This window comes from Coregonus lavaretus, assembly GCF_964263955.1.
Source record: "Coregonus lavaretus genome assembly, chromosome: 14".
In the NCBI taxonomy this organism is placed as follows: domain Eukaryota; kingdom Metazoa; phylum Chordata; class Actinopteri; order Salmoniformes; family Salmonidae; genus Coregonus; species Coregonus lavaretus.
In genome coordinates, this window is record NC_140001.1 from 11157781 (window position 1) to 11170614 (window position 12834).

The 12834-nt window shown below is 45.9% G+C and overlaps 1 protein-coding gene across 1 annotated transcript in view; it reads left to right on the plus strand.

Annotated features, from left to right (window-relative positions):
- Nucleotides 1–12834, plus strand: part of LOC311140886 (versican core protein-like) — a gene marked incomplete at its 5' end in the record, with an annotated part of 56715 nt that overhangs the window by 11444 nt on the left and 32437 nt on the right. Inside the window, 2 exons of the mRNA XM_084176160.1 lie at nt 51–2174; nt 9315–9679. Coding sequence (XP_084032286.1) covers nt 51–2174; nt 9315–9679 — 2489 coding nt within the window. The remainder of the gene's footprint in view (nt 1–50; nt 2175–9314; nt 9680–12834) is intronic.

Consider the following 12834-nt stretch of genomic DNA (forward strand, 5'->3'; position numbering starts at 1 on the left):
GGGGATTTCATTGACAGTAATACACTTGATTTCCATTCTTCTGTCCGCAGCTAGGAGGGAGCTGAGAAATCAGACAACCTGGGTGGATGTGTCTGTGGAGGGTGCTACTACGCCCCCCCCCATGGTGGCCACATCCCCCATTGGTTCCACCACAGAGCTCTCTCCTCTGGACAGAGGCAGCGCTACCCAGACCCTGAGCTCTGAACTTGTTACAGAGACAGGAGAATCAGCTGAAACAGCGGCAACACCGTCTATGTTCTCAACCAGCATGGCCCCGCCTCGCCCCACCCCGGTAACACATGAAGACGATCTTGAGGAGGTGACCCTGCTACACACAACCACTGCTACAGAGCCACACACTACCGCTGCCACCATCACCAAGCAGACCGTTGACAATGTCATGACAACAGCCTTCCCCGATTACAACGTCAATGACTTTGAGGAAAGCCCAAGCCATGTGGAGTTGTACTCTAACCGCGGAGACTCGTTTCAAGCTCCACCCACTACAAAAGGAGGTCCAACAACTCCACATCCTGGTGATACTACCTCCACTAATCCCCCTCCGGCCACTGCAGCCGTCCAGGTGGAAGATGCCAAACCTGAAGAATCCGGAGGTACCACCGTGGCCCAGCCACAGAGCACAGAATCTGGGCAGAGATTGGCTGAAGCCATAGAAGAACCAGAGGATCACTCCGTGATTGAAGTGGGCACGGTTCAGCCTGACATTCTTCTAGAGGCCTCTCCAAGCACAGAACCCATGTTTGCTCACGGAAACACAGAGGAAACCATCCTGGAAGGGATCACTCCGGAGATTACCTCCGACCTGAAAGATGCCAAATCAGTTTCGACAACCAAACCAACTGAATCAATCACCACTGAGGAAACTACGGAAGAACCAATCACCTCTGAGCAAACTACAGATGAACCTATTAGTACTGAGGACACTACAGATGAGTCCAGTCTACATGTAACTGAACTGCCCTACACTCTTGAAACCACAGATGATTCCGCAATGATGACTGCCCCCACCACTCCAGATGTGTCAGTGAGTGGCGCTACTTCTCAACCAATTGATCGTAGTGAAGTTGAGGCTACTGCCCAGCCCTCAACAGCAGAGGTCCTTGAGGGATCCTCTGATGCAGTCACCACTGAAACTACCCCACCCACAACATCCACTGCCACTCCTAGTATGGTGATGACCTTATTCACTGATGACGTGGAGGGCAGTGGGATGGTACCTGAAACCCCCGTTGGCCTGGGCTCCGCCGCATCGCTCACCTTGTCACCTACACCAAGGGTATCCTCTACAGTGGCAGTAAGCACTGAGGACAGAAGCACACTTAGCCCCCACGCTGATCAATTCAATCCCGCTGGTACAACAGTGTCCCCAGAAACAGAGGCAGCCTCTGAGGAGGACCTACATTCAACAACCCCCTCCCCAGTCTATGTTGATGAGATTGGAACAGAAGGATTTGTAGAGGGACTTCCTCCAACCCAAGCGGTGCATGATGAGCCCTCAACAAGCCCATCTCCCACCACTGTCCCAATCGTGTGTGATACAGATCCCGGCTCCGGCATTGAGACCACCACCACCCCGACACAACCAGGAGCCACACGCTCAACAATACCAACGGATTCATCATTGAAGCCTTTAGATGACTCAAAAACTGATGCCCTGACCACACCCTCATCCCAAGACTCGACCGTGCAAGCCGTCACTCACCTGGCTGAGACAGAGGGTGTTTCTGAAGCTGAGGCCACCCAGAAACATCTTCCTCATGATGTAGAGACACCAGCCATCGTGTACAGGGAGGAGGCATGTCAAACACAGGCCCCGCCAACTGAATCCACCCCACTACATGCAACCGTGACATCCAAGCAGCCTTCCTCAGTGAGCACAACAGCAGCTGCCGTTCTCATCAACATTGAGACTTCAGCTGAGGATGTGACCTCAGGCGTCCAGGTCATTGAAGAGTCCACCACTCACCTCCCTGAGTCCCCCAGTGAAACCCTGACTGAAGGCTCGGACGTCACCACAGACATCGACACAGAATACTTCACATCTGCCCCCATGACCTCCGCCGTGAACAAGCCCACCAGGGCTCCAGCCACAGTGGGCCCAGACGGACTCCCAATCCATGTCAATGTGGACGAGCAGAAGCAGAACGATTCAGGTAAGAAGAATACCTCTTGTTTGCTGTATTCCATTACGTCCAATGCTATGGTCATTTGATATAGGCAAACATTGGTCATTTGATATAGGCAAACATTGGTCATTTGATATAGGCAAACATTAGAGGTAAACGTTGATCTGTAACAATTCCACGTTTGGTGACCTATATAAAGTATGATATATAAAGGTCAAACTTCCAGTAGATTATGTTTATTTTCATGACGGTGATAACCTGGATGTCTGCAATGTAAGTTGATTGCAGTAGTTGAGGTTTGCTGTGGGTCACCTGGAAAGATCAGGACCTCCCTATAATAGGATTAGGCCTACTACACAGTCATGTGGTGCACATGTGCTTAGTAGTCCTTTAGATCTGCCCCTGCCTGGGATCCTTTATGTCTGCTCTAGTAGGAGGTCAGATGTGTTAGGCTACTGTTACTAGGGTGGGTCTTCAACTTGATCACTCTCCTCCTGTTGACTTGCAAAATAAGCTTATTAAAACATAAGCACAGTACATATTTTGGTTTACTGTGAATAACAGCTCTTTTCTTGTTCAATATGTTTAGGCATAGTGAGTCTCTAACATGTGTTAACACTTATGGCCTACTGTGCTGCTGCTCTCTGCCAATGAACATGAATGTACAGTAGAGGTTTTTTTGGCAAGAGACAGTAAGACCATGTGCTGTCCAGGGTGCTGAAGGGGGGGGGGGGTTGACTCTCCGCCATGGGGAATGCACATGTGCTGCTCTCTCTCTCTCTCTCTCTCTCTCTCTCTCTCTCTCTCTCTCTCTCTCTCTCTCTCTCTCTCTCTCTCTCTCTCTCTCTCTTTGCTCTCTCTCTCGCTCACACACAGACGCTGCCACATCAGCATTAGCTTTGGTGTGACTTGTTCATTTCAATACCATTAGGGAACATGTTTGTAGTTTTTGACTTTGCATAGGGTTTTCTTTTGGATATGTTGTAGTTTGGAGGAGCATGGAGCTCTAATATTTTATACTCTCTTGATCATGAAACAAAGATCATCTTTATGTAAACCTATCTGCAAAAACGAAGCATAGTCTAACCATATTCTGATTTAGCATGGGTGAAGTTAATGCTAGCTGATTGAACACGTATTCATGGGTGACGACACAGTTAGCTAGCTAGTTTATCATGCATTGTTACGTATATTGCCACAATGGCTTTTTTGAGCTGGATACTTGAAAAGGAAAATTATGACTCGTCTTGTCATTGGACTAGCCAATTATTGTGTGGAACCACTACTGCACTGAGCACATACTGTACGTAGCGATAGTTGATTAGCTACTCTAAACAATGCTGAAGAATACAGACTGGGGATTTCGCTGTTTTCACTAACCTGCCAAAAATGTGAATACAGTATGTCATGTTTGGCTGACATTTTCTTTCATTTCATGTCTGTCTGACGTTGCTTTGCCTTTATAGTGTCATATTATTCTCATATCTTACAACATTTTACTCTATATAGTAAAATGTGTTTCATGAAAACCTTAGACCAAGCAAGAATCATGTAGGCTATTTACATCAGAAGACCCTTTGAAAATGACAGAAGAAAATCCACAGACATAACAAAGGCGACATTAGCGTATTGTCACAATTTGACATCATCTTACACTGTTACAGAGCAAAAATAAATAAATAAATTCTAATCAAGTGGTTAGATGAAATATATGTCCACCCCTGTAGACCTGTCAAGGGAGCCCTTGCAAAACATGTTCTTTGTAATTGTTTTGCTCTCCCCTGCTAGCTAGCTAGTGAATTCCTCAGTGGATCCTCTCTCCCCACATCCGTTAACAGTCTACTTGGTTCTTAGTAACTGGACCACCTCAGTTCAGTCACTTAGTCCAGCTGAACAAATGTCCAGACAGACAGGGGGTTCAGAGGGAAATAAACACAGTGAAAAATGAAAAAGGTCACAGTCTCTAAGAAAGTAGCTGTTTATTGGATTAACAGGTCTTGTGGTCAGCATAGCAGTGAGGCCTCCAGGACCTGAGTTATGTCGATTACCAATGTTAAGGATAACTCTCCCCACTTCGCTTTTTGCTATCGCTGTTATTCTCCTTCACTGAGGCAGCCGCAACAGTGTAGGACGAGGGAGTGTGTGGCCTTGAGTCCCACCCCTCACCTCACAGTCTATTGGCCAGTGGAGGGATTACTGATGTCTTATTCAGCAGGTTATTGATGGTTGCTCCGAGTGCCAGTCTGTTTCAGGCGTGATTACTCATGCTTTTTGAGTAATGCTGGATTATAGATTAATAGCATGATTGTAATAATGTCATAATGACACTTTTCCTCTTTAATTTCAATCAGTTTAAGGCAATAAAATCCTTAATGTGTCATAAGCAAATTGGCATAAAGTTTCTCCTGAAGTGGCCTTTTACATGTGTCAGTAACATTACCTCAACCACTTCACATTACAGTATATAAGAATATTTGCTACTTGTCCCCCAGCATTTATGTTAGAAGGAGGATATGGCTGGCCTTGAAGAAAGTTGAGGTTGAGAAGGAGAGAACGAATACAAAGGGATACTGAAGCGTTACTGACTCGCTGTGGTGCTACACTAGCTGTAAATGAGTTTGGTGATCTGGCACGGTGGTACAGGACACGTTTGGTTTGGCACTGCCATGGGGCTGCCGTTGAGCCTGGGTACAGGTGATCTGGACTCCCTCTCAGAGTGCAGACCTGCTGGTGCAGCCTGCTGGGGAGAGAGCCAACACTGTGCGCAGAGGAGCCACATCACGGACCCAGGGCACAGCCTGTGTGTGTGTGTGTGTTTGCGCGTGCGTATGTGCATGTGTGCATGCCAGGCTCCCTCTGCCAGCCTGACAGTAAAGGAGGAGGCTTGGCAGCCTACCTGAGTAAGCACAGATGCCCGTCTGCACACTGAAGCCTGGACATCATCTCAAGGGTGATGTCACCACTAAGACAAAGTCTCCCCTCTCTGTGAGGACAGCTGGCGCAACAGAGCCTCTTCAACCTCTGGAGGCTGAAGAAATTTGGCTTGGCACCTAAAACCCTCACAAACTTTTACAGATGCACAATTGAGAGCATCCTGTCAGGCTGTATCACCGCCTGGTACGGCAACTGCACCGCCCGCAACTGCAGGGCTCTCCAGAGGGTGGTGCGGTCTGACGAACGCATTACCGGGGGCAAACTACCCACCCTCCAAGACACCTACAGCACCCGATGTCAAAGGAAGGCCAAAAAGATCATCAAGGACATCAACCACCCGAGCCACTGCCTGTTCACCCCGCTATCATCCAGAAGGCGAGGTCAGTACAGGTGCATCAAAGCTGGGACCGAGAGAATGAAAATCAGCTTGTATCTCAAGGCCATCAGACTGTTAAATAGCCATCACTAGCACATTAGAGGCTGCTGCTGCCTATTGAAATCACTGGCCACTTTAAGAAATGGAACACTAGTCACTTTAATAATTTTACATATCTTGCACTATTCATCTCATATGTATATACTGTATTCTATACTATAATATTCTACTGTATCTTAGTCCAGGCCGCTCTGTCATTGCTTGTCCTTATATGTATATATTCTTAAATTCCATTCCTTGCTAGATTTGTGTGTATTGGGTATATGTTGTGATATGTTAGATATTACTTGTTAGATATAACTGCACTGTCGGAGCTAGAAGCACAAGCATTTCGCTACACCCACAATAACATCTGCTAAACCCATGTGTATATGTGACAAATAACATTTGATTTGATTTGATTTGGTTTGAGGAGCTGGTGGCGTGGTGGCCTGACTGTTTTGTGCCACAAGGACCTTCACAGGAGAAACCACTCGCTTATGGGAATTGGTCCTCTGTAGCTCAATTGGTAGAGCATGGCGCTTGTAACGCCAGGGTAGTGGGTTCGATCCCCGGGACCACCCATACGTAAAAATGTATGCACACATGACTGTAAGTCGCTTTGGATAAAAGCGTCTGCTAAATGGCATATTATTATTATTATTATAATTGGAGTCATAGTAACCTATACAAAGAGCTTGATAAGTGACAATAATCACTCACATCTCCCTGATCAGAATGAACGAACTGATCCCATAAGGGCACATTGATGTTTTAACAGCACATTGATATTTGTCCACCTATAATTTGATCTTCAAGTTTTAGTGTGTGGTCCAACCTTATTATGTGCTATCCAGTACAAAATGATTCCTCCAAAGCATCCACATGACCTACCTGCCCACTGAATTAGAGTAAGGAGATAGGTCTGGACTCTGGAGCAGTGGTGCTGTGCAGCTGGTGAGTTGTGTGGCTGAGGTCATGATTCGCACACAGCAGAGTGTTTGTGCCTGTCCTCAGCATGGAGCACTGCTCTCCCTCCAGAGCCACTGCTGGCCTCGGTTTATGTGGCGGCTGGTTTTATTTTAACAGATGCGTAATATGTCACCAGGAGCTTGGGCACCCGCCACTGAGGCAGGGAGTTTCAGGAGGGAGGCAGGGAGGCATGGTGGTGGTGGTGGTGGTGGTGGTGCGGGGGAGTAGAAAGGGTAGGGGAGTTGGGAGTGTGGAGTGAGGTAAGATGCAGTGATTAAAGAGGGGGGTTGTGTGTGTGTGTGTAAGGGGGTGGGTTATTGCTCTTATGTGTTCCCAGGCTCCACTGGCCTTAAACAGGTGTCAGCCTCTGCAGCGTTAGGCCCCTTCAGGTGTTCTCTCTCCCAGCCATGAATCTATCTGAGCCACAGCTTGTGGGAAACTTCTCTCTTCAGATGGGAGAGAGAAAAAGGATGGAGGAGGAGTGTGTGGTGAATGGTGAATGAATACCCATTATCCCCTACCCTGGCGTTGGTTGGATTGCAAGTAGAAAATGGTAAACAGATCAAGCCAAAGAATGGCGAGCTGATTACCATGACAGAGAGACGACCACACTGCTCTGTGTTCAGCCAAGCCATTTGCCACCTGCTTTGTAATTCATTTTAGTGCCGTCAGATCAGGGCGTGAAGCACTGGCTTACTCACAACGTTTGTTATTAATTCTGGGGAAGGAAAAAAACACTGAAGTGTGCATCTCGAGGGGACGCGTGAGGACTTATTTTCCAAAGGCTATACAGTTGTGTGGGCCGATCATCAGATGTGGCACGCATTCCTCTCCAGGGAGACACTGACATCCAATGGATCTGCTCAGCGTTTGACTCCTAACAGCCACTCTTGTTTGCAAAGCAGGGCAGGAACAGGAGGTCTGTCTTTGCTCAGAGCCTTAGTTGACTTGGGGTCTGAGAGGGACCTTCCAGCCCACAAGACAGGGGCTTAAGGGCCGTGTTACACCGATCATATGCATTCTTTAATGCTCCCCATAACAGCCTGATTAAAACATCACTGCCAAGTATTGTGAGCTGTACCAGATGCCATCCTCTTAACTGGTGAAGCATGTCACTTACTGCACTTTTCCAAAGTAAGGCGTAAAGCGTGTAGGAAGATCGCGATAGCTTTGTGCTTCGGAGAGAGTGAAGGATGCTGCTGAGTTACCATTTTAAAAAGAAGAAATTAACACAACTGCAGCAACAGGAAATGTGAATTCTTATGTGGATTATAATTAATGGACATTTTTATAGGGATTGATACATTTTTCATAAGGGAAAATCAAGTCTGAAATTTCAAAGTGGAAATTTCAAATTTCAGAAGCCTTTTTAAACCTCAAATAAACTACAGGTTTTACATTTCCTGCATTGCAGGACATTTCTCCTGCAACAGGGTGATCAGGTTAAGATCCTACATCTGTAGTATTGTAGGACGTGTAATTTCTGAATCCAAGTTGGAAGTGGCCCCCATCATAAGACCTGTAAAGCAATACTGGTAACCCCAGAAAAGCAAACAATGTTCCACAAAGATGTTTGGAAGTGTCACTGTTTAATTCGGAATCCTAAATGTTAGGCTTAAATTGTACATTTCTTACTCACTGAGATGGCCTTGTGGTAATTTTTCTTTGCAAATTAATTGGGGATATAAATCTGTGGATTATGGTTTGGATGGTATTCAGTTGGCAGACAAGCCAAAGTTTCCAAATATGTACGAGAATATTTGATTTATAATAGTTTGATTATTTGTAGTCTGACCTTTAAAGTGACTAGTCCTCTCATGCTATCTTTGTTGTGAAGATGCTGTGACCATATCAAATCATTCAGTCATAAGCACATAACCGGTATTAGCTGCTGAGCTCTACTTAGTGCAGCATCTTGCCACAGGATTTTACCCTCCCCTGTTATTCATGACTAGACAGAGGTCATAAAGAGAATAAAGGTTAACAGGAGTAGAAGCGGACGCCTTCCCCCAACTGATGCCCTAGGCCTAGGTCATCTTACAGGATTTCAGGTCCAATGTTTTTGTAAACCATGGAGCTGAATAGAGTTAAACTGAAATAGGAAGGGCAAACGTGGAATTGTTTTTATTTGGATTTCCACTCACTAAATACAGCCTCAGGGTATTCAACATGGACGGAGAACTGTGGAGGTTGAGACAACCAACTGGGCAAAAACTGGTTAAATCAATGTTGTTTCCCCGTCATTTCAACCCAAAAAAATCAATGTGATGACATTGAATCGTGAAAAACTGATTGGATTTGCAGAAAGTTATCGACACATGGGCATTACGTCTTCTTTTCCCCCAACTTTCAACCTAAATCCAATGACATGGTGACATGTTTTGTTGATTTCACGTTGAATTCACGTTAGTTGACAACTTAACTAAATGTAAATCAAAACTAGACGTTGAACTGACGTCTGTGCCCAGTGCGAATGCTTTTCAACATAATCTACTCTTTGTATCTTTGGAAAATCCACGCCTTGAATGACCATTACTGTGTTCAGTGAACAGGTTACATTTCAGGAGGGAAGAAATCAAATAATAAGTTTAAGAACAATGTCACATTTGTTCATTTTGTGCACTTTATCAATCACTTTCAATAACTATTTAGTAAATAAGTATAAATAAATGCATTAACTAATGGTAGCAACACAATTACTTTTTATAGTGTCATTGTTATGTATGCTAATCAGTCTATTTCCCCCCTCTTTCTCCCTCTCTCTCTCTCTCTCTCTCCCTGTCTCTTTTCAGTGGATGCAACTCTGCAGATCTTAGACACTTTGATTCAGTTCCCTGTACTTCCAGATGTGCCAGACCTGGGTCAGTTCCCTACCATCCCTGTCGTTCCTGACCAGGCCACCCCCTCCCTGGTGGATGGTGAGCCCATGCTGGCCAGTGGAGAACCTGACTTATTCTCCTCTGCTGCCGTCACCATCAATCCAAAGCTGAGCTTCATCAATGGCAAACACGAGGTGACCCTGGAGCCAGAGAGAATACGAGTAGAGGAGGAGGTTGGGAGGAGACCAGGAGGAGATCAGTTCCAGTTTGAGGACAATGTGACCGTGCTGGGGGGCAGCGACGAGGAGATGACCCCCACCTCATTTGATTACTCTCTGATAGAGATTGATAATATAACAGATGAGACTGATGTTCAGAAGGAGATCTCTTTGGTGTCCACGGAGGAACCGTTCTCAACTTCCCCACGGCCTTTGTCAACGTCCACTCTCGATACATTTTTTGATAACCATGGCCCTGAGATGGTTCATGTGGAGTCAACGCCTCCTCTGTCACCCCCAGAGCAGGTTGAGGGAACCACACAAGGCCCTGCTGTAAAGACAGACGTGACTGCAACCTCTGCACCTGTCACAGCAATTGTGGAAACCACTCCATCCAAAACAGAGCAAACAGCTGAGGGTGTATCATCATTTTCAGAAACCTCAGAGGGACTAAGTGACGTCATAACTACATCCACTGAAGCAGTGTCCACTGTTTCACCATCTGGCACAGCAGTAACCAAAGCTTCAGAACAAACCCAAGCATCTCATACACCCACACCCCCTGAAGGAAGCAAGCAAGTCAGCACCTCTGTGTTTGACAAAGAGGTTGAGAGATCAGCGACACAACCCGTGGATGATGACAATAATGCTGAGGTGACTCAGCCAGAAGGGTCTGTGGAAGAGCTCTCTCTCTCTCCCACAACAGAACTACACATGTCCACAGGTGAGACTGATATTGCATCTGCTGTTCCAGATGTTGAAATCTCCACTCAAATCCCTTCACTGTCCATCCCTACACCCACTTCTGGTGATGTTGAAGATGGATCACCGCCAGCTACCACAGTTGTGATCTCTACCACAGTTGGATTTTTGACAAGCCAGAAAGAGGGAACAACAATTAGCCAGCCTTCAGTGTCTCCCACAGTTAAAGACACTACTGCAACACATATGGTTTTCATACCAGAGGAGGAGACTACAGGAGACCAAACTCCTGATATGTTCACAACCAGCTCTTCATCATCCAACACAGAACAGATCTTGTTAGGATCCACAACAACGTCACCAAGAACAAGCTCAACAGACACTACACAGCAAGCAACAATGGAAAGTGAGGTAACATCACTGACCAAAGACCAAACAGGCACAGAGAAACCATCAGTTGTTCCTATCATTGATGAGACTGAGACAACTTCAGCCTCCACAGATGAAGAGAGTTCTGAGAGTCTGGCGATATCTCCAATGTCCACCAAAGAATTTTCTGCAACAACTGCCTCTCCAATATATAGTACTATTCAGATGATTAAGACAACCATGGCATCTCTCTCAGACTTAGTCAGCCGATACACCACACAGGGCACAATTCTGACAAGTGAGGTACCTAAACAAGAACAAGAGACCACAAGCAAAGATACATCTTCAGTTACCCCAAGTGTTATGGAGGAGGAAAGTTCAGGTGACCCTGATATGTTTACTAGCACATCTACTGCATCACCTCTCTCTCCTCTTTATAGTACAATCAAAACAGAACATGATGTGACCACAACCACAACAGCAACCAGTGAGGCTACAGAGCAAACAGAGAAACCATCAGCTACTCCGGTTAGTGATGACACAAAGACTAGCACAGCCGTCACCTCTACAGATGAAGATGAGATAACTCTGATGTCCACTAAGGAGTCTATTGTGACAACAGCATCTCCTGTGTTCAGCACGGGCAAAATGGAGGATGATAGATCAACATTATCATCAAGCATTGAACCCAGTAAAAAAGTTGATGTGTCACCAACAGTCTCACCTTCTGTGACTTTCAGCACAGCTGTTTCTAGTGGAGCTACAGTGGATACTCAAGTGACTGAGGCAAGCTCAACCCTATCCTCTACAGTGACCTCAGGTGACCAGACAAGTGAGATTTACACCAAAGACACTGCAACTCCCACAGTTTCTTCTTTGTATAGCACTGAGAAACCAGTAATTACTACCACAGTGTCACATGAAACAGCAGAGAGTGCAGTTACAGACCAGGCTGAGAAACTGGCAGGCTCAGAAAAACCTTTGTCTATTCCTGTTACAGAGACAAGCTCAGTCCTCACCACAGATGAAGAGAGCTCAGGTGATCAGACTCCTGATATGTTCCCCAATGAGTCTACAGCGACAAGTGGTCCTACATTGTTCAGCACAATCAAAACAGAGATGGAGATGACTACAACTAAGCGACCTGTAGGTATAACAGTGGGAAGTGCTGCAATTGAAGACACATCCGTCACAGAAAAGCCCTCCACCATCAGTGTAATTGATGATACAGAGATTAGCTCGGTCCTGTCTACAGATGAAGAGAGCTCAGGTGACCAGACTCCTGATATGTTTACCAAAGAGCCTGTCACTGCAACTATTTCTTTTGTTTATAGTACAGTCAAACCAGAACAAATGACAACCACTGAAATGCCACATGTAATGACCACAACAGGAAATAGTGAAGTTACAGGGCAGACTGAGAAACCATTGGGCTCAGAAAAACCATCAGTTACACCCATTATTAATGAGGTGGTGACGAGCACAGTTATCTCCTCTACAGACAAGGAGAGCTCAGTTGACCAGACAGGTGATAAGTTCACCGTAGACTCTGCAACTACAACAACCACCACTTCTTCTCTGTTTAGTACTGAGACACCAGAAAATGTAGAGACTACAGCATCACATGAAACTGCAGCAGGGGAGTCTCCACAGACTGCTACAACTACAGCTACTTCTCTGTATAGCACTGAGAAACCCGGACAATTAACTACTGCATCACATGAAACTGCAACACCTGACACTGAGACTGCTACTACTACAGTTTCGTCTGTATATAGCACGGAGAAAACAACGTCACAAGAAACTGCAACAGTGGAGACAGTCACAGAAGTCACAGAGAGGCCAACAAGCACAGAAAAACCTTCAGGTACCCCTGTTACTGTTTACACAGAGAGAACCTCAGACCTCTCCTCTACTGGTGAGGAGAGCGCAGATGTCCAGACAACTGCATCAGAACTTACCATTACAGATGAGGAAAGCTCAGGTGATCAGAACCCTGATATGTTTACCAAAGACACTGCAACTACCACAGTGTCCTCTTTATTCAGGACGGACGAAATAGGACTTGTAGGGACTACAGCCTCGCATGAAACTGCATCCCAAGTATCATCTACGACTGCCGTGGTTACCCTGATAGATCAAACATGGGAACCAATGGGGACATCAGCTACAGTGATTGGCACCTCACAGGAAGCACTAACTGAAATAACAGAATTTGGACCGACTAGAGAAACACGAAGGACATCAGGTCTTCCCAT